The sequence below is a fragment of the Monodelphis domestica genome, chromosome 5, assembly GCF_027887165.1.
Source record: "Monodelphis domestica isolate mMonDom1 chromosome 5, mMonDom1.pri, whole genome shotgun sequence".
NCBI lineage: Eukaryota > Metazoa > Chordata > Mammalia > Didelphimorphia > Didelphidae > Monodelphis > Monodelphis domestica.
Window position 1 is genome coordinate 42,016,220 of NC_077231.1, and position 23,319 is coordinate 42,039,538.

Below are 23,319 nucleotides of genomic sequence, written 5' to 3' on the forward strand. Positions count from 1 at the left end.
AATTTAGCACTTTGATAAGAGGCAGCAAATTTTAAGTGATTCCTTGATTCTGTAGATTATCTGGCAAAATAAGGTACCAGACACTGAGGGCCTTTTTCATGCCAAGTAGTCAAACTATTGAAAAGTGAGCAACTCTGATGGACTGGCCATCGATGGTTATTCAAATGCCAAACATATGGTTACCTAAAAGACTTAAGGAGAATTCACACAAGACAAGCACTTACATGGATGTCAGAAGAACTGATATAAGGATGCTCTTAAGGTCTCTCTGAAAAAATATGGTATCATTGGGGAGACATGAAAAACTGGCACAGCCTGACCAACATGGCATGCCCTCATCAAAGAAGGCATTGTGCTCTATGAGCAAAGCAGATTGTAGTAGCTCAAAACATGAGAGATGCAAATTTAGAGGCATCTCCATCCCAAGTGTTTACATGTGTGCCTATCTTGTGGTAGAGCCTCTTGAGCTCCAATTGGTCTGATTGGCCACAGTTGTACACTGTACTTCCACCTCGACATAGTGATGCCATTTTGGTCCTCTTTGAATATGAAGGATCATAACCAACTATAAGGATGATATGAGAAATTAAGTCTTATTATATTAGTTTAGAGATAAGAAGTAGAGATGTTGGCTTGAGAAAGAATTGGAGTTTTAAGCAGAGCTGAGACAGAATGTCAGTTTCAAATGTTGACAGTTTAACGGTTTTTCTGTAGCAGTTATTCTCTCTGGGTGTGGCTGTTACTTGGAGGGAGCTGGGAGTTTCTCTCTCTCAGAGTCCTAACTTGGTTCTTGCTGAGACTCAGCCAGCTAGCCTTTGTTATTTTTATAATCTGGAGACAAAGCTAAGAATTATAAGGACAATAGTGTTAGTTTATTTAGAATAGTAAATTTTTGGGTTAGTCAGATTAGGAAGGATTAGTGTAGCATGTGGACACACAGGAGAAGTGGTTCCTTGTGGAACCAGGGAGTTTTATTTGGGTGGAGTTAGAATTCCTTAGAGTTAGAAATCCTTTTTTATCCTTATGTTTTTGATAAATACTTTATTTTTATAACAAGAGTCTCTTTAGCATCCATGTGTCTGGCCCTGAAAAGTTTACTTATGAGCTTCACTTCACTGATATAAACTGATATAAGCATAGCAAGCAGAATATCAAAATCAGTTTATAACCAATAATCAATTCATTGCTCTATTATTTTTACAGTTCACCTATTATTTTTACACAAACAATTGACAGTAGTGCTATACAGGGTGTTATATTCATTCAAAAGGAGAGATAACTTCCAGCTCAATGAAATCTTCATTTCTTCAAATTCTGGCAAATTAATTTCCCATGAGGGGTACAGGGAGGAATCATCCTTCCCCAACCCTATCTGTATGGCTGCTACTTCCACATAGAAGCTAGAGTAGAGGAGTCCAATCAGGTAAGCTTGAACCTTGGACTTTGGTAGCCTCACCTGCTTTGTTCCTTTCCTGAATATGGATGACCAAGCATTCATCTCTCCAATTGTGTAGATGGGACTGGAAGCAGGATTGGTGGTCTCGGTAGCCATTGCTATTCCTAAGGCTTTGGGGTTCTAGTTCCTGGTTAGGGGTAGTGGTTAGGTGAGGAGCATATCAGGCCCCTTCTCTGCAGGGTTTACTCCATCAGACAAGGGTTTACAGCAACTAAGCTAGAAGCAAAGCTGGTGGGGCATTGCTAACTTGTCCATTGGTGGCAGCAGATTGGCAGTTGGTATTGTTTGTTGGGCTCTTAGCACTCTCATAATTCTATTTCCTCCAGCACTGATATATCTATATCTATATCTATATCTATATCTATATCTATATCTATATCTATATCTATATCTATATCTATATCTATATCTATATCTATAACTATATCTATATCTATATCTATATCTATATACTTGACTTTCATGGAGAAAAATTTTTCATGATGATTTTGCAAAACATTTTTATTTTTCTTCTGTTAAAGAAATGTTATGTGTTGATTTCTATATATAGGACTTTCACCACCAATAAGCAGAGAGTGTCTTTGGACTTCACCTTTGTCCTGCGAGCTTAGTTTGTGACCTGCTTCTCCTTATATTCCCCTTTATTATCTTGTGGTATTATCAAATCCTTATAGCCTTTTAGTCCAGCATGGTTCCAGTATTCCCCCCCCTGATTCTCTTTCTCTCATTATATTCTTTCAACATTATGACCTCAAAGTCTGTATAGGCTTCTGCAGATCTTAATTTCTTCTCCTTTATTACCTTGGTCATTCTTTACTACTGGCCTCCTCTCCTCTCTCCTTCAGAATCTAACTGGAGCCTACTTCTTGTAAGTTCCTTCCTCTGCATTTCCTCTCCCCAGTATACCTGCCTCTACTGAACCCAAAGCAAATCCCAAGGCTCACATAACCAGAAATTGGCTAAAATCCTAAACTTTCAATCTAGTAATGCATGAAAATGACTCATTGGGGCCATCTCTCTTCCCCCCTCCATCCCATCCCCCATTGAGTGTTCCTTATTAACCTGTTTGATAATTAGTTAGTGAGAGAAAGGAAGGTAAATTACAAGGTAAAAAGGTTAATGGTTTTTTAACTCATGGTGAATTAAAATGACAAAAGTGAGTTAATGCAGGACGCTTTCTATCTCCCCTTTAAAGGCTACTGCTCAGACTATGAGCTCACCTAGAAAACAAACCTGACATTTTAGGGGGTGAGGTGGGCAGTTACCAGGCTTGCGTGATCATGGGTCATGTTGGGAGTATCTGTAACTGCTCAATACTACTTGGGAGAGATTTAGTCCAAAATTTGCTAAATATCAAAATGTAAGTATAAGTACCCAATGGAAGAGTTGATTCCTTTCTTCCTTGGTTTTCTAGTTTCTTCTTTAGCCTAATCAATGATAACTTTGGCAATTATTTTCAGACATATACTTATCTTGTAAACCAGCAACAATTCTGTAGGTATTAACACCACTGGTCTTTTGATTAAATACTACCACTATGGAATTTTTAACTCATAAAAGGCAGTATGGCATTATGGGTAGAGAACTGGCCAGGAAGACCTGGGTTTCAAAATCTCACCTTTGATACATACTTGCTTTGAGACCCTTAAAGTCACAGGGTCTCAATCACTGCCCCGAAACTGAAATGTGTAGAACAATAGCAGATAAGCTTTGGGAGAAGTTGCAGAATAGGGCCAACTATTCCGTGGATGGAGTACCAGGACTGGTGTCAGGAGGACTTGCGTTCATATGTGACCCTGGGCTAGGCATTAGCCCTGATTGCCTAGCCTTACTGCCCTTCTCTCTTAGAACTAAAACAAGACAATATAAAAGGTGTTTGGTTTTTGTAAAAAAGAAGTTGCAGAATAGGTGCTTCCTGGGGAGTTCCCTTCCCTGAACACCCCCCCCCCAAAAGCCAACAATGATCACGTCTCCCAAATTGCTTATTTGTGACAATCTCTGTTTCTCATATTTGGCCTCCCTTCTTTCTGTTCCAGGAAGGACCATAAGTGCCTCAACTAAACAGAGTCAGCAGTCAGCTGGATTTCCAAATATCCCTCCTCAGGTAGGGTATAGGATGCCCTAAGCACAAAGAACAGAACTGCTCAGTAGATGTCAGAAAAGAAACATGTTGGCTTGCTATGATTTTTTTTTTTTGCTTGTAAGAGGAAAATCTTACATTGAATCTTGTTTCATTTCCAGATGAGAACATAAGCATTTGGAGAATCTCAAATTTGGGGGGAGAGGACACTAGAATTCTTCCTCTTTAGAACTTCTTCCTCTTGATAATTTAATTTAATTTGCCTGAAATTTATTAAGTATCTGTGGTCATTAACACCACTGACCTTAAGATTAATCAGTACTATTATGGAGTTTTGAATTCATAAAAGGCAATATGGCACTAGGGATGGAAGAACAGGCTTTGCAGTCAAGAAGGCCTGGGTTCAAGCTGTGCCTTTGACACAAAGTGACTCAGAGCATTGTGTCAAACACCAAGGGGAAGGATTAGCTAGGCAGCATGGTGAATAGAGCACTAAGTCTAGAATCTAATGGACTTGGGTTCAAATCTGGACTCAGATACTTCCTAGCTGTGTGTCTCTGGGAAAGTCTCTTGACCCCATTTTCTTTCTGTTTTTGAGTTGTTACTAAGACTGAAAGTAAGGGTAAAAAGAATGTTTTTAAACAAACACTGGGGAGACAGATAGGTGTAAGATGTCTTAATCATAACAGTAGCCTAGGAGTGACACATACAGGATATGATACATACAGAAACAGAAAATGGAACACAACAAATTCATTAGAGAGGTCCAACATATTATATGAGGTCTGGGGGTGAAAAAAAGAGATAATTTCTGATCGGAGCACCAGGCAAGTCCATATAGAGGAAGAATCATTTGAGCTGTGTCTTGAAAGCTGAGAAGGATTTTAAAAAGTGAAAATTGGGAGTATGAAGAAATGGGGTCAGAAGACCAGTATTCCAGGTGTTAGGAACCAGGTAGGCAAAGACCTCCCAAAGGTAAGAAGGCACGAAGCATGTATTAGGTACAATCTTTCAGATTTGGGACTTGCAGTTATTAAAGGCACCATGAAATTTCCATTTTTCTCTGAGTATTCCCATGCTATTTTTTCTTTTGATTGTACCTCCTAGGGTCATCCTCCAATCTGTAGTCTCTGCTAAATATCCTTGGCTATGGTCTCTACCACTTCTAGCTTTTGGCTCAGCTAAAATCCTTGGCTATCTCTTCTTCAGAGAAGAATGGGAGCTTCCATGCTTTAAAAAATTCAAGCCTTTGGGGGCAGCTGGGTAGCTCAGTGGATGGAGAGCCAGGCTGAGAGATGGGAGGTCCTGGGTTCAAATATGACCTCAGATACTTCCTAGCTGTGTGACCCTGGGCAAGTCACTTTAACCCCCATTGCCTAGCCCTTATCTCTCTACTGCCTTGGAGCCAATACACAGTATTGACTCCAAGATGGAAGGCGAGGGTTTAAAAAAAAATTCAAGCCTTTAGGCTTTCCCCAGATTTTTTTAGAAAAAGAAGAAAATTCTTGCTCTGGGTTGGCAAAAAGCCTCACTCACCTACCTTGTTCCTTCTTTGCCATCAAGGCTTCTAATCTTCTTAGCAGGTATTTCAATTCTGGGTACTAGCTTCTTTTAGAGTAAAAAAATAGGACCGTCCCCTTCCCTGCAATGACCCTCATGTGCAGTCTTTGAATGCAAAAACCCATTTATTAAGCAGCCTACTGTATGCCAAGCACTATGCTAGGCTTTGGGGATAGAAATCCACAAGTAGCTCAGGGAGCTTTTATTTTCACAGCATATAGAGGTGGTGAGGGATGGGTGTTGAGGTCTGGAGAATCACAGGGGTGAGGAGTGGAATAAGAGAGGAGTTTCCATGACTGTTCCTAGAGCAAAAGGGGGGAACCTGGCCTGAGATAGTAGCCACCTTCTGAAGGTATTCTTCTATGTTCTCTCTTAGTGGGACTTCTGACATTCATACTGAGGTTTTCTCCCCAGAGTCAGAAGACTGAATTATTGTAATATCTTTTTCTTTCAGGTACCAACTGACAGTACTATTGATAAACAAGGAGAGATGCCTGAATATCGGAAAGGTGAAAAGGAACTTTAAAAAGGGTGCTTCTACCTTTTTTAAAGGGCTTGGGAAGAGGACAAAATCTTCCTTTTTTAAAATTTAATTAGCACAGCATATTTCTATAATAAGTTCATTAGCATGCTAATTCTTTGTGTCCATAGTCATTTCAGGGAAGACAAGGTAAGGTACTTGAAATTTTGCTTCACCTGATGATAAGAAATTATTCAGCTAATATGAATATCTCACTGGCTTTTGCAAAATCCAAATATAAGCTTTTGATGTAGGATTTTCTGTTATTTTTTTATTTTGAAATTTGCTATTTTTTTTTTTTGTATAGTGGAGAAACACTTGAAAATAACACTTGGGTATTATTTCATATTTTTTATTCTCATGGCTCCCTTGGATGATTATAGATTAGGTTTGGGTCCAACGTGTATATCTACTTATTCTCCATATCAGTTTTCATTTTACAATTTCATTAATAATTTAGTACCCACCAAGAAAAAGCAACTGCCTGAATACAGAGGTTGAGGGGACATGACAGAGGAGAGACTCTAAATGAACACTCTAATGCAAATACTATCAACAAAGCAATGGGTTCAAATCAAGAAAACATCTAATGCCCAGTGGATTTACGCATCGGCTATGGGGGGTGGGGGGAGGAAAAGAAAATGATCTATGTCTTTAACGAATAATGCTTGGAAATGATCAAATAAAATATATTAAAAAAAATAATTTAGTACCACATAGAATCAATCCATTGCATGGTATAATGGAGGGAGCATTGGATTTGGAGCTGAGTAAGATCTGTGTTCAAATCTTACCTTATATAGATGGTAGGTGCCAACTGGGAGATGGTAGGTGAGGAATCTAGCCTCTCTAACCTCAGTTTCCTCATTTGCAGAATGTAGACAATCACGCTACTTATTCATTATGAACACCTATGAAAAATGTTTATAAAATATTTTCAAACTTTCAACACTGTTGAAATGTCAAATATGAATGACCTTAAAAGATTTTTGAAGTCTCATATAATACCTCTCCTCTTTTAGCCTGTTGATTTCACTCTTGCTTTTTACTTCATTTAAAGCTTAATAAAAAAAATGATTAGAGAAAAAAATCCTGTATTTTTATCAGTGAGCTCTAATTCATATAGTAAGTGTTTTTAGCCAAAGACTAAAAGACTTTTCTTTTAATTGTAGTGATAATAGTTTGGCTTTGAAGAATTTAACCAATTACATGGAAGATAGATAGTTTTTTAGTTAGTTGGTTCAGAGAGTTTTATTTGGATTTTCCAAGATTTCTGTTTACATATTTTAATGTTTAATTTCAGTATTAATTTTATACTATTTTTGTATCAGCAAATAAATAGGTTTCAATGTCAAGAAAATAGAAATTGATTAATCTCAACTTAAGATCTTTGTAAATTTCCTTTGGTAAAACTGATCAATTTCTTTCTTTTGAAAAATTATACATACATACACACATATATTAAAACCTAAGAGACACATCTTAGCAAACGTCCAAACAAAATCTCCTACAAGTAGGTTCCTCAAAAACCAGTTTCTCCATTTTTAAAAGTCTCTGAATACCCTTTAGCTTTAACAATATGAGCTTAAATCCATATGAAAGCTGCTGTTTTGATCAGTTTTGTTATTTTACCATTTTAGCATTATTTGAGCAGCTACAACTGTGGTAACATTGTTCTTTAGATTTTGCTCCCCCTCCAATATGATTTCATCCTCATTCAGCCCTGAATTCTTTATATTTGTCATCCCTATGATGCAATAATATCCCATTAAATTCATATACTGGAATTTGTTTACCCATTCTCCAAATATTGGGCACATATTTGTTCCCAGCTTTTTCTTATCACAAATAATGCTGCTATAAGTATTTTTATAGATTGGAGCCTTTTCTTGCTGTCAATCACTTACTTAGGATGTATAGTTTCAGTAAAGAAATCTCTAGTCCAAAGGGTATGAATGATTCCACAAATTTTCTTTTGCAAAATTCCAAATTATTTTCAAGAGCAGTCAAATTGATTCCAGCCCTTTTGGCAATGGATTAGCATTCTTGTGTTTCCACAGTTTCTCCCCTAATTTTTCTCATAGTTTATATTTTTACTAGCCTAGTGGGGGTGAGGTGATCCATCAGGGTTACTTAATTTGCTCTGGTCAATTATTTTTTAATTATTAGGTAGTTATTAATAATTTATATTTCTTCTTTTGAAAACTGTTTATGTTCTTTGACCATTTATTTACTGGGAAATAGCTTGATTATATTGATTTGTATGAATCCTTATGAATTTTTAGATGTTGGACTTTTATTAGTGTTTCTTTTTTTTTTTTAAAGCAATGGGGGTCAAGTGACTTGCCCAGGGTCACACAGCTGGGAAGTGTCTGAGGCCAGATTTGAACCTAGGACATCCCGTCTCTAGGGCTAGCTCAATATCCACTGAGCTACCCAGCTGCCCCCATTAGTGTTTCTTAATGAAAAAGTTCCCCCACTTAATATCTTTTCTCCTTATTGTAGCTGTGTTAACTTTGTACAAAAAATCTTTTAATTTTTTTATAATCAAAATTATCTTTTTGTGATCTTTTATCTTGTACCTTGGTTGCAAATTCTTCTGCTTTCTATAATCATCATCAATAATCTTCCATGTATTTCTCACCTTTTTTACGGTATGACCCTCATATTTTAATTGTTTATTCATTTGGAATTCATTGTGCTTGATGATATTATTTTAAAATCTATTTTTAAAAAAACCCAACAACAAATCTTTTCACTTTTCCTAGAAGTTTTGTCATATAAAGAGCTCCTTCCCTAACAATTAGTTGATTTATTTGGAATGGAGAGGATATCATAATTTCACTTACTATAATTAATAGAATCCTTCTTTTGCTTTATGGCATATTGGGAACCAAATACCCATTATGTATGTAGAGAATACATATGCAGATTTTGCCTTCCATGTATTACTTTCCTGACTTGGGTTCTTACTTAATATATTAATGTAGATTGTAATAATGGTATCAATCCTCACATCGAGAAAAAGTGACTAATCTTTCCCTCTTTCCATCTTAAGAAATAAGGCTGAAACCTTCCTTCAACTTTAAAAGCATCATAGAAGGAACCAAAAACTTCCATAAAGACTTGCTAATTGGAGAAGGGGAATTCTTCAAAGTATTCAGAGTGGAACTTCAAAATGGAACATATGCTGTTAAGTTATTTAAACAGGTATGGAATATAGTTATCATTAGAAACACATAGCTTTTATAATTATTATGGCATAAAATTGGTTCATGCTACAACGTCTCATTTTTCTTGTGCATCAGTAGTATCTTGACATTCAATTTAAATTGGGTGGGGGTGATTGTCTAGACTGATCCTCTCCCTTATATATGAATATGCCAAAAGTATTTCTAGATTTTCTATATTTCATTTCTCCCCCATTATTTAGGAGGCTTAAATTGAGTAGGGTCTTATGAGATCTTTGGTGAAGGTAGAGAAAGAATTGGGAATTGGATGTCTAGTTGGCAGGAACACAAGATGATTTCAATCGCTTTAGTATTGCTTAAATCTGCACAACTTATAATAATAATACTAATGACAATGATAGTTGATATTTTTATGGTGCTTTATGATTTACCAAGTTTAGGAGGATATTTTATCTCATTTGCGTCACCCAACTATCTTGGCAAAGACTTTCTTCACTATTTAACCACAGCAAGACTTTTGGAATCCTTTCTTTGACAATTTTACTTGTTGTTACCTATTATTATTATTATACTTATTATTATTGAGTTCCGAGGTTTGATAAGTACTGGTTTTCAAGGAGTTGTCTCAAAGGACAATGTTGTACTTTCTCGGGTAAATTATATAGAAAGTTTTTATTAGCATCAATTTCATTTTGAATGGTAGGGTGGATCCAATAGATGGCTTTAGGATCTTAGGAAGGAGAAAGAGGAAGGGTGAAGAAGGAACAGGTACCCCTTTTTGCCTTTTGCCTATTCACTGGACAGACCAGAAGAGAGCAGAGCAGACCTGTGTTCTGGAAAGGAAGAAAGAGAAGAGAATTTTATAGAGTGTTCCCTCCAGGAACTACCCTTATGATGACTTCAAGGCAGGAAGCAGGAGTTAATATGTTCTTCCATGACTTTCTGAATCCAGGTCAGGAGGTCTGATAGTGAATTACAAGCCCAAGAGATGTCAGAAGCCAGGTAAAAGATTGAGTTCTGATAGAACTCCATGATAGAAACAGAAACGAGCATCTCCATTCAGAATTGGTAGTCAATAATCTCAAACACTAACTTCCTATAGAGAGGAAGGGAATTTCTGTTTCCTAGGTGATATTTAACATCTAGCCATCTAGTAAGAAAAGGCAGATTTTCCTGGGCTGAGCCAAACCTGGAGGTGACCAATAGGTCATTCCCAGTTGGAGTGTTCATGTATTAAGCCCAGAAAGAGGAAGATTTCAGGAATGATGTGCAAATGGAGAAAGAAGATCCCCTTGTTGTGTCAGTAAATTCCTTTTTTTTTTCCCATTGGAGTCTGGCAATTCTTTAAAGAGTGTGTAGCCTCCTGAACCAAATAATATTAAGCTCTCCCACAACAATGCATGTGAACCTGCAGCCAGAGAACAGAGGCATGACGTGGAGGTGGGAGGTAGGACAGGCATCACTTCCTATTATAGAGAATTATTCAGACAATGTAGATCTGATAGGAAAGGAGTTGCCGGTTTAATAACCTCCAAGTGTCTTTGCCTTCTGCGGGGGGGGGAATACAAACTAGAGGGCACCTGACCGCCCCCCTGTAAAGGGACTTTGTAGGATCCTGTAGGGAAAGCTAGACATTTCACCAGAATATTGCTGTGATATCTAGATGGCAACCCAAACTGCAGTTCCTTTTGAGGGAAATTATTGTGAATGTTTTATGTATCTATTCATCAGCTCGTGTAAATCTTTGACATCTTCCTTTCCTTGAAGGTAAAATAAAGGCTATCTGTCCCCTTTTCATGAATAAAATAAAATAAAATAATAATAAATTAAATTAAATTAAATTAAATAAAAAGGAGCCAGAAGTCAGAGAACAAAAGACAATAGTACTAGATGACACCTAAGTAGGGAAGGAGCTCCATAAATTGTAGTCATGTCTCAGAAACAGGGGAATCAAAGTCCAGAAACTAGTGAGAGATATTAAGGTAGAGGTGCCAAGACAACTAACTACCTTGTTTATTGTGTATAAAACTCATTACCCACATAGAATTTTAGCCAGGTTTATACAGATAAATTGGGTTCAGGAAGCTGTCATTCCAAGCTTTTTGAGAAAAACAGTTTAAGGAAATAATAAAAAAAATCTTTTTCTTAGAGTATGTTAATCAGTTCAGGGGATAAAACCCTGGATCTGGTGTCAAGAAGACCTGAGTTCAAATTCAGCCCCAGGCTAGACAGTGGTAAGAGTTCAAAAAATACTACTGACCTAGAGTTGTTGTTGAATTAAATGAGATAATATTTGTCAAGTCCACGGTTCCTGGCATATAATGAACTTTTAAAAAAAAATCTTACTTTCTGTCTTAGAATCAATACTGTGTATTGGTTCCAAGACAGAAGAGAGGTAAGGGCTAGGAGATTGGGGTTAAGTGACTTGCCCAGCGTCACACATCTAGGAAGTATCTGTGATCAGATTTGAACCTAGGACCCATTGTCTCTCCAGACCTGGCTCTCTGTCCTTTGAACCATCAAGCTGCTTCATAAGCTTTTAATAAATACTTATTTCCTTCTATTATTCAGAGAGTTCTTATCTTTTTTTGTGTGTCTTGGACTCCTTTGTCAGGCTGGTGAAAACTATAGACCCATCACAGAATAACATTTTTAAAAGCATAAAATAAAATGCAAAATATTACAAAGGAAATCATTTATAAGGAAACATTGTTTTAAATATATATTAATTAATATAATTATAACCATTATTGTGTCAATATATATGTAATATGTTAACATAATAACAATATAATATTAATAGTTATCAATACTAGATAAACATAATTAAAATCAATATTAATAATAATATTATATATGTCTAACACTCAAGTATCAGTTCCAAAGTAGAAGAGCAGCAAGGACAAGGACTTCACCAGGGTCACATAGCAAGGAATGTCTGATGCCAGATTTGAACTCATGATCTCTTATCTTTAGGCTTGGTTCTCTATCCATTGAGTCACCTAGCAGCCCCCAATTTTTAAAATATTTTTTAAGAAACTTAAGTCCACAAATCATGGCTTTAAAACTCCTATTTTTCACAAAAGCCAGTGAAAACTCTGGCAAACGGATGACCATATTGGATTCTGCAGCTCAGGACAGGTCTTGAGCCACGTGCTTATGTTTTGTTCCAGAAAGATCATTTCATAGATATCAGGAATTCTTTGTGTAGGAAATTCCTCCACCAGTGCAGACCAACAACAGGTCAGCAACTTACTATCTTAGAGAATTGCCTGGTCACAAGGAGGTTGAGACTCATGGTTGGCCATAGAGCTAATATTTCAAGGAAGAATTTCTACCCAGGCTTCCTGACTCCAAGCCTCTGGCTCTGTCCACTCCAGTCCACAGTTATGTTTGTGTGAGTTGTTTAATTATAATCTGTCCTAAATCAATAAGCATTTATTAACCCCCTGCTACATACAAGATCCAGTGCTAGATACTGAGGATGATCCCAGGGCAAAAGCCCCTGCCCTCAAGGAGCTGACAGTCTTTTCAGAGGATGTGCTAAGTTGTGAAATTTAATTTCAGTTTGTTTATACGTAGGTCAGAGCCCTAGAAATGGAAGTCATCTCAGATGACTGTCTAGTCCAACCTCTTTATTTTACAAATGAGGAAACTGAGACCAGGCAAGTGACTTGCCAGAGGGAGAATTCAAACCTAGCTCCTCAGACTCCAAGGAGGACACACTTCTCTGTCTTGAACCTTTTCATGTTAAACCACTTAAAGTCATCTAAGTCCAAGGCACCTGAAAAGTTTCTTCCAGACCTCTTGAGCCCTGGACTAGACACACAGACACACACACACATATTTCCTCTGCTTCCTGGGAAGTAAGTAGATAGATAGAATATATATGTATACGTATATGAGTGTCTATTTATATATTATTATATATCAATAACCCAAAACATCAAGAAATCATGTCATAATAAGGGGGAGCAGGGTGAGGATTTCAGCATCTTTTAAAAATCAACTTTGTTGATACCTCTTGTTATTACATCACAGTTATTCTGGAGAGCAAAAATACCAGCTCCCTGCCCACATTGACCCCATCCCTTATAATACATAGAAAAATAATTAAACAGAATCATATGATGCAGTAACCACATTTGACAATGTATGTAACCCTGTGTCCTAGTTGTATTCTGCTTTGTCAATTAATTGTTAATTGTCTTAATGTTAATGCTAAAACAGAAGAGCAGCAAAGGTTAGGCAACTGAGATTAAGTGACTTGCCCCAGAGTCACACAGCTAGGAAGTGTCTGAGGTCACATTTGAACCCAGGACCTCAAGACTTTAGGTCTGGCACTCTATTCACTAGTTGCCCCCATTAAATACATATTTTAATATTTAATATTTTATTTACATATAATTTATAGATGATATAATAAATATAGTTATATTTTATGTATAAGTATATATAGCATTATATGTATTAATGTCAACTACATAATAAATGTTATAGATATATGTTAAATTTAGCAAGGTAGCAACAGAAAAGTAATGCTCTTTTTCTCTGCATTTTTTTCTTTTCCTTTATGCATTAAACAAATACTTTTGGGGGGACATATCCACCATGATGCACTTTGTATTTATTCTCTTTATATTTCATTTTCATATATTTATGTTTTTGCTGTCTCTCTCCTTAGAATGTGAATTCCTTACAAGTAGGAATTAATTCTTTTATTTGCATCTCCTATATCTAGCAGGAACATAGTAGGCATTTAATAATTACTTATTGATATGGAAATAGGTCTTGATCAATAGCACATGTTAAACCCAATGGAATTGCTCATTGGCTACGGGAGGGGGGAGGAAAAAGGGGAGGGAAAGAACATGAATCATGTAACTATGGAAAAATATTCTAAATTAATTAATTAAATAAACTTTAAAAAATTAAATACTTATAACCACAACACACACATATCTTGTACAGATCACTGTGGGAGAGATGAATTCAATTTCTTGATTTTTGCTCAGCCAAGAACAAGTTCTCCAGGATTATTTTGATGGTTAAATTCCAAATTCCAGAGAGCTCAGAACAGGATGCTCAATTATTCCCTTGAATGTGTATCATATTGTTTTTACTCACATTAATAATCTCAATCAGTGAAATCTTCCAATCCAGCAAGCCCAACCAATAGAGATCATTGCCACAAGCCACTGAAACCCAAGCTCACATGACATGCAACCCACCAAGGAGAGACCCAGAAGAGTTTGTTGTTACACCTGAAATCAACTAGTGATTTGTTCTGGCCAGGGTGTGATTTTCGACATTTGAAGTCGAATTCTAATTGGCATAATGGAGCCATATGAATGTTAAATTTACCAGTGGGTTAATGACACACATTTTCAGATCTGAACTTTTTCTTTATAATTATATCAATTCTTTTTCTTGCTCTTCATATATTTAGGAGACAACTATACAGAATAAGAAAAATTGGAAGATGTTTTTCTCAGAACTTGAAGTCTTGAATTTGTGAGTACATTTTCTCTCTTTAATTTCTCCAATTTCTATTCGTTTGTTGCTATAATATCTGAAATATTGGTTGTTATTTGATGTAGTTTGCCCCATAACTAAATTTTAAAAATAGATGACATACATTACTAATACAAATATATATTTAACCAGGACACTGAATCTCCACCATAAGGCAGGCACACAGAGCACTGAACCTGAAGTCAGGAAGACCTGAGTTCAAATCAAGCCTCAGATACTTACTAGTTGTGTTACCTTGGGCAAGTCATTTAACCTTTCTATACCTCAGTTTCCCCACCTATAAAATGGGAATAATAGCACTACCTCTCTGTGTTGTTATGAGATTCAAATGAGATAATAGTCAAGCAGCATAATGTAAGTGCTATATAAATGTTAGCTATTATTATTGGAGAATGTGAAATATTTTACAGGATACTATATTGTAATGTACTTCAAATAGCAATGGGGTTTCTTTTTCTTCTTCCTTAGAGGCATGACAGTATGAAAAACTATTACATATATTCTTTCAACCCCAGCTTTACTTTAAAAATTGAATTGTAGACCAAAGGATCAAATGTTATTGAAACATAAATTATTTTCTGGAAATTCATTACTGAGTCTGGATGTCCTTAAAGACAAATTCCAGTGACTTCATTTTTAGATAAAAGTACTTGTGTAGCCTGCTTTGAAAAAGGACCCTCAGAAAGTCCACTCATCACCCTTTATATAGAGAGACTTGTTTTTAGATGTTTTCAAAACCAAGTAGTAGGAATAAATCTTCAAGTTTTAGCTCCATGACAAACAATAAAAATATTAAGAGTTCACCATTAAAGATTCATGTGTATGGTATAAGAAGGGAGAAAGAAAATCTAATTATCATTAAAAAAAAAAAGTTTTATTGGGGGCAGCTGAGTGGCTCAGTGGATTGAGAGCCAGGCCTAGGTTTAAATCTGACCTCAGACACTTCCTAGCTGAGTGACCCTAGGCAAGTCACTTAACCCCCATTGCCTATTCCTCACTGCTCTTCTGTCTTGGAACCAATACATAGTATTGATTCTAAGATGGAAGGTGAGGGTTTAAAATAATAAAAAAAAAGCTTTATTGTTGCCTTTTGTCATTACATTACAGCATTTTTTTTAAGAGGGAAAAACCCTATCCCTGACCACTATGACTCTTTCCCTTGTAATAATAATTAAAAAAAAATTCACAGTAGTGACCACATCTGACAATGTATATAACCTCATGTCCTACTTGTATTCTGCTTTTTTGTGATTAAAAGGAAAGAATGTTTTATTATCTGATCTCTAGGACCACAGCATCCATTTTAATGACTTTTTAAATGCTGTTTTCAGAAACATAGCATATTATCATATTTCAGTTCCTTCTTTCTGCTCTCTTTTCCAATTGCCTCCACAAATCTCACATGTCCCTCAAAATCTATCTGGAGTCCTCGTTCTTCGTGTATTAATTCATTTGTCCCTTCACAGAAAGCTTAGATGGGATGGTTATCCTTCTCTCTACTTGCTATTGCTTTCTGCTCCTCAATTCTGGAAGCACAGTTTTGTTGCTCAGTTTTCTCAATGAAAGTCAAAGTCAAACAATCCCAAAGGACTCATGAGAAAGAACACTATCCACATCGAGAGAAAGAACTGTGGGAGTAGAAACACAGAAGGAAAACTGACACTTTATCACTTGTTTATATGGATGTATGATTTGAAGTTTTGGTTTCAAAAGATTACTGAAAAAATAAATAATATAGGGGAAAGTATAAATGATAGCATTTGTATAGCCCAGTGGAAGTGCTTATTGACTCTGGAAGGAGGGAGGGAAGAAGAGAGGGAAAGAAAATGAAATATGTAAACATGGAAAAGTATTTTTAAATAATTCTTTTTTATAAAGGAATTCTCCTTACAGCATCCTTTACCAGATAAGGCACAAAACAGTTTTCTTAGGAAAGAAGTTCTCACCCTTGTTATCTTTGCACCTCAGTCTCTCCAGACATGACAGCTAATGTAGGATGGCATTGCCACTCTCTCAAGATCATATTCTTCTTTGAATAATTAAATTGCAAAATCACATCTTTCTGCTTAGGGGAAAATAATTAGCAAGTTCATTATTTTGAACTACTTTATGGCTCATCCCTTACTGTAATCATTTATTTCTAAGTATGATGCCCTGTCTTCAGTAAAGGTATTCGTGGCTCTCAGTGAATGAAAAGATGCTTAAGCTTCACAAAGCAGGTATATATGAGTTTTATGAATCTTGCTTAGTAAAGATGGAGGTACTACTAGTACTTCCAGGAAATGACATTTGTGAATGCTACGGTTGCCTCAACCAAGAAATTGATATTCTTCATAGTAAAAATATAAACCAGACACTTTTTCTTTTCTGTTTTTCGCTGTTAACTTTTGAATTACAATGTCTACAATATGCATGTGTGTAGATATACACACATATATTTACATATATCTACATATATTAGCATATGCTCACATATAGGATATAACATGTCACAGTGGGGAAAGCACTAAATCTCAAGTTCAACATCATGGGTTCAAATCCTGGCTGTGCCACTTTGTATATGTGTGACCTTGAATAAGTTACTTTACCGTTCTAGACCTATTTCCTCATCTATAAAGTGAAGGGATTACACCATTTTGTTTTAAAATAAAATATGGTCCCATCTACTTCCAAACCCATAAATATGGTAACAGATCATCCTCATCCAATCCAAATAGGTCATGAAGTCCAACCAATTAATTGACAAGTATTTATTAAGTGTCTACTGCTTGCTAATATGGGAAAACTGGTCTAGAAAAGCAAAGTAACTTATACCAGGATAAATAAAAGCATCTTTTCCCTTAGGAACACATTCTATCAGGGGACACAATATTTACAAAAGTATATACAGAGTAACTTCACAATAAATACAAGGTAGTTTGGGACTGGAGAGGATTTTCTATACTGAAAAACGTGATGTAGAAGATGGTGTTTGAACTTAGTCTTGTGGGAGGAACATCAAGAAGGCCATAGCTGAACCATAGAGTGCAAGAAGGGAAGTAATATATGATTAGATGGGAAAGATTAATTGATTATGGACATCTTTGAATGACAAAACTGTATTTCCTGTTTTATTCTAGAGATAAGAAGGATAGAGATACTTCTCTCTGCCTTTTTTTTTTGCACAGGTGAGAGACTCCAAGTATGGAAAATTGCCCATAATCTTAGATATTTTTAATGTATTGGTTGTTTTTCTGAGATTTATTTTTTCCTTATTTTTAATCTTTGTTATATGGAATGAGTCTATAAGAAATTAGAAAATGTAGGTGATGTTATAAAAAAGCAGATAGGGTGACAGATGGATAGTGCATGGGGCATGGAATCAGGAATATTCATCTTTCTGAGTTCAAATCTGACCTCAGACACTTACTAGCTGTGTGACCCTGAACAAATCACTTAAGCCTGTTTGCCTTAACTGCTCAACTGTAAAATGAGCTCGAGATGGAAATGGCAAACCATTCCGGTATTTTGTCAAGAAAACCTCCTAACTGGAGTCATGGGGAGTTTGAACACAACAGAAATCACTGACCAACAGTAACAAAAGATGTCCAAAAAAAGTCTTTAAGGTAAAGATGCTGCCCTTGCTATAGTGGACCACAGCTCCAACTGATTTTGCAAATACCAAGCTAGTCCTATTTTTTATAGCTATTTATTATTTTATATACAGAATTATAGGATATGGAGGTAAAAGAAGCCTTAGGTATCATCATTAGTCCAACCCTTTTCCTTTTACAGATAACCCATGAACTTCAATGTACATCCTTTGACCCAAAATACAGGGCTCTTTCCAGCACACCCTGTTACCTCTCTAGAAATAGGCAGCTGGTGATACTTCATACTTTATTGTATTTATTTATTCATACTTTAATATTATTCCTCATATCTTTTTCTAAAAGTTTCTCGGGAACCTGGGTTATTACCTTTCTGAGCAGGCCCAAGGACAAGATACTAGAAAATATAATCTATGCAGGATAGCAACATTAACTCTGCGATTTATGGCAATAGAAACCTCTTTTTAAGAGCATCAAACTTTACCGGTCATGTGCGTATTCTCTCATATTTTCAATATTCCTCCAGTTTGATAAATCTTCTCACATGTGGAGTTCTGAACCACTCAAATGAAATTAAGAAGAGAAGTATGCTGATTTAAACTGCATTATCTTTGAATTATGTCTTATATAAAGAGAATTCACAATATGGTTATATTGTATCCCAAACTACTAAGAGAAAGATGTAGAATCTGCTCGCTGATTCATAAAAAGTTCTCTAGAGAGTATCATAAACTTGACAAAACTATAATTTCTTAAATTGTCTTTTACATTTAGAGTATCTTATTTACTTGAAAAATGTCTACCATTATAATAATCAGAAATCTTCCAACTGAATCTATAACATTTGATGGAAGGTTGCTGCAGTCTGTATTTTATAGAGGTAGTCTGCTCAATAAATGTGTACTGTTTTCATAAATATATTTGAGTGTAATACCACACATACTATTAGCAGCATAATAAGTGCTTTATTAAGAAAGAATGCCAGGTCATTCTCCAATAGCTAAGTGGTTAAAATATATGATCATAGTTCTATAAGAGGATTGAAACTATAGGAGAGAATATTTAGATAACTATTAATAAGAGAAAAAGGGGGAAGCTGGGTAGCTCAGTGGATTGAGAGCCAGGCCTAGAGATGGGAGGTCCTGGGTTCAAATCTGGCCCCAGACACTTCACACAGCCCCAGTTGTGTGACCCTGGGCAAGTCACTTAACCCCCAATGCCTAACCTTTACCACTCTTCTGCCTTAGAACCAATTCACAGTATTGATTCCAACATGGAAGGTAAGGGTTTAAAAAAAATAAGAGAAAAACAAATCAAACCAACTTTGAGGTATCATGATACATCCTAAAATTGACAAAGATGACAAAAGCTGGAAATAATTCATGTTGGAGGGATTGCACAAGATAGAAACACTAATACATTGTTGGTGAAACTATGAACTGGTACAACCATCAGTTGAAAAGTAATTTGGATATATGGAAAGAAAAGTGACTAAAAGTTTACATATCTATGGCTAAATGAATTCTGAACCATCAATATCATTAAATATTACAATGTTTTCGAAAGTGATTAATACACAGAATAATGGGAAGACATATAAACTGGTACAGTGTGAAGTAAGCAGAACCAGGAAAACATACCCGATACCTAAAGCAATATGCACAGATATAACATGACAAAATAATTTTTAAATGAATGTAGTTAAATTATAATGACCAAGTTTGGCCTCAAAAAAAGATATAAGAAGATATTTCTTTACACTCGTTGCAGAGATGGAAACCTATGGGTTTAGAACAGTGATATTTTGGTTAGTTTTGCTGAACTGAGTCCCCCCCCCTTCCCCCCTTTTGTTATTTGTTATGAGGAAAGTTTCCTAAGGAAAATATAAATGACATTTTAAAAATCAATAAAATTTTATTGAAAAATAAAGACCACGGGATTTAGAGTTAGAGAAACTATGTTTGAAATCTGCTTCTATAATTTTACTGTGTAATCCTGGATGCTTCAGTTTTTTAATATGTAAAAAATAGAGTTATACTAATTGTAAACCCTGTGACCCTAAATATTTGATTTTAATCCATTGTTCCCACTACCTCTATCAAATTACCTCTATAATTGTGATTCTTTTCTCACTCTGGCCCCACTGACATCTTCAATTTCTTATTTACTGGTTCCTTCCCTACTACTTATAAAGTATCTAGTCTCCCCTATCTTAAAAAAAAAAAAAACTTTCACTAGATCCTGTCATCCTTTGTCATCATCAAATCTTTTCTTCCTTTTTCAGCAAAACTCAATGAGAAAGCCATTTACATTCAGTACCTCCTCACCATTTCTTTCGTTTTCTTCTGGACAGAATTATTCCTCATGACAAACTAGTACCATAATTAGTCCACATATTATTGTCTATATTTTACAAGTAAAGAAATTGAGTAACATAATGTTGAAGTGCCTTTTCCAAGGTCATATGGGAAGTAAGTAACAAAATCTAGTGGTCCTAGACCAGTTTCTTTTCTACTACATCATCTCATTTTATAGATGAGGAACTGAACCAAATAGAGATTAAATGATTTGTCCAGGGTTACATAGCTAATGTTTAAGACCAGATTCGAACTCTGATCTTCCTGATTCTAGTCCCAGTGCTCTATCTTTAGCATCACCTAATTGCCCCACCCATTATACATTAGATAAACTTATATCCTGGAGAACTACTTTCAATCTAATTTGAAAAACAAAACAATGCCATTACTACATGCATATGGTAATCCATATTCAAATCCACTGAAATTACTTCCTTTAGCATTATAGACCATAAATATTTTTTGTCCATCAATTTCCCCCCTAAAACATGTGAAACCAATTTAAATATTAGTTTTCTAAAATTTTGAGTTCCAAATTCTCTCCCTTTCTCCCTCCTCTTTCCTCTCCCTGAAATGATAAGCAATTTGATTTGAGTTGTACATGTATAATGTTGACTTAAATATTTTTATATTGGTTCTATTATGGGAAAAGACATATAAAAATATCTAACCAAGAAAATAAAATGAAAAGTTGTGCTTCAACCTGTTTTCATTTGGTCATACATTTAGAACTGGAAGGAACGCAAAAATTAATTAACCAAAACAACCAGTAAACAAACATTTATTCATTACTAATGGTGTGTCAGGCAATGCTACTAAGCCCAGAGATACATAGAAAAAAACAAAACCAAAATACTCTCTACCCTCATGGAGCTTACATTTTAATGGAGGAGATAATATATAGAAATCAAAACTTTTAAATGGTGAGTATATGGAAACCAACCTTAGAAAGGAGGGCAATAACGGGTAGAGGGTTCCTGAAAGATGCCCTTAAGGAAGTGCCATTTGAGCTGAATCCTAAAGGAAGCCCAAGATTTTAAAAATTGCAAGTCAAGAGGGAGAGCTTTTCAAGCCTGGTGAACAGTTGATCCAAAGGCACAGACATGGGGAATGGAGAATTGTATGTGAAGAATGAGTAGACTAAGAAGACTAGGAGATTAAATTAATCTCACAAATAGAATGAAGCCAGAATTATAACCCTGGTCCTCTGCTTTTCTCTCCTCCTTCTGGTCCTCCTGCACTCTCTCCACTGTTATCAGGCTTCTTTCCCATTAATTTCTTGCTTTATGACTTTTTATCTTAGAGATTAAAGTACTATTTATTTCCTCAAAAATCATATTTTATGTGGATTGAATAATTCTATAGGTTTACATCTCTTTTCTTTCTAGGGTTAATCATCCAAACATCTTGGAACTGGTTGCATATTTTATGGAGCCTGACAGGTTCTGCCTTGTTTATCCATACATGAGAAATGGATCACTCTTTGACAGGTTGCAATGTGTAGTAAGTCCTTTTCATTTTTCTGCTCAGTTTTCTGACACACTATTTCAAGAAGCTGTGGTTTTGTTTTGTTTTTAACCCTTACCTTCCATCTTAGCATCAATATTGTGTATCAATTCTAAGGCAGACGAGTGGTAAGGAATGCTTACAATAGTGGTTAAGTGAATTACCCAGGGTCAAACAGCTAGAAAGTTTCTGAGGTCAAATTTGAACCTAAGATCTTCCTTCTCTAAGCCTGGTTCTCAATCCACTGAGCCACCTAGCTGTTCCCTGGTGTAATACTTCTAAGACAAGTAAAAAGCCCTTTCTAGGTTAACATGAGAAGATACTCTGGATAGAAGCAGAGAAATTCTCCATTCATGTCTCTCTGATCAGCCAGTCAATGGACCTTTATTAAATGCCTACTATGTGCCAAGCACTATGCTATGTCCAGAGGGTACAAAGGAAGTAAAAAAAAAAACAAGGTCCCTCACATTCTTATAGAGGAGATAACTATACATATAAATAAGAACATAGGACAAATAACTGTAACTGGACAAATAAGAACCATATACCAGACCTAAGTGTTAACAAACAACACCTACTATGATCAATTCAATTAATTCAAATAAGTTGTGCACATTGTTAGAACTAGAATCAGAAAATCAAGAGTTCAAATGCAGCCTCAGACATTTATAAGTTGAGTTAAATTGGGCAAGTCACTTAACTTCTAGTTGCCTAACATACTCACTTTCAACCCCAACTTCAGTTTTCTAATTTATAAAATGAGGGGGGAGGTGGAGTCAAGATGGCGGCATAGAGGCAGCAAAAGTTCAGACCTCTAAAAACCCTTCCTTACAAATTACAAACTAAATGCTCCTGGGATCTGAAAATCAAACCTAACAAGACAGAGCCAAAGAAGCCTCCTGCTGGACTAAATTTAAAAGGATTGCCCCCCAAAAGCTGGAATTCAAGAACACTCGGGTTTAAGGGGAAGGGAGAAGGTCCCAGGACACCTCCCCCACCTAGAGTGCTAAGCCTCCAGCAATAGCTGGAACCTCTGGGCAGGAAAAGGCACTGGTGTGGAGGGAGTACCTTGGGGGAAAAGCTGAGCCAGGCTCAGAGCATCAAACTCAGGTGGTGGGGAAGGAGTTAGAGAAGGAATACAAAGCGGGCAGCCTCCTTGCAGCAGCAGAGACCCTCCATATTGTTCCCTCCTTCCAGGAGGTTTTGGCCTCAGGGCACATCCAGCCCAACCCAGCTAGACTTAATCCCATCAAAAGTCTTCAGAGGGCCTGGAAGCTCAAGCTCCAACACCCCTCCCCCACAGACTTCTGGACTTTAATCCAATCAAAGCATCCAGAGGACAGGGAAGCAAAAGCTCCAACACCCCTCCCCCACAGACTGCACTGAGAGATTTACTGACAAAACTCTGAGGGAAGACTGAAAGAGAAGCCCAAAACAACAACAACAACAACAAATAGTAGAGGAGCAAGAGTACAGACAACTGCAGTAAAGAAGGGGTAAATATGAGCAAAAAACAGAAAAAGA

The 23,319-nt window shown here is 36.2% G+C and overlaps 1 protein-coding gene across 1 annotated transcript in view; it reads left to right on the forward strand.

Annotated features, from left to right (window-relative positions):
- The window catches only part of IRAK3 (interleukin 1 receptor associated kinase 3), a 108,058-nt gene that overhangs the window by 35,984 nt on the left and 48,755 nt on the right, over positions 1–23,319 (forward strand). The window contains exons 3-7 of the mRNA XM_056798412.1: positions 3,493–3,560; positions 5,551–5,605; positions 8,675–8,826; positions 14,257–14,321; positions 21,678–21,792. Coding sequence (XP_056654390.1) covers positions 3,493–3,560; positions 5,551–5,605; positions 8,675–8,826; positions 14,257–14,321; positions 21,678–21,792 — 455 coding nt within the window. The remainder of the gene's footprint in view (positions 1–3,492; positions 3,561–5,550; positions 5,606–8,674; positions 8,827–14,256; positions 14,322–21,677; positions 21,793–23,319) is intronic.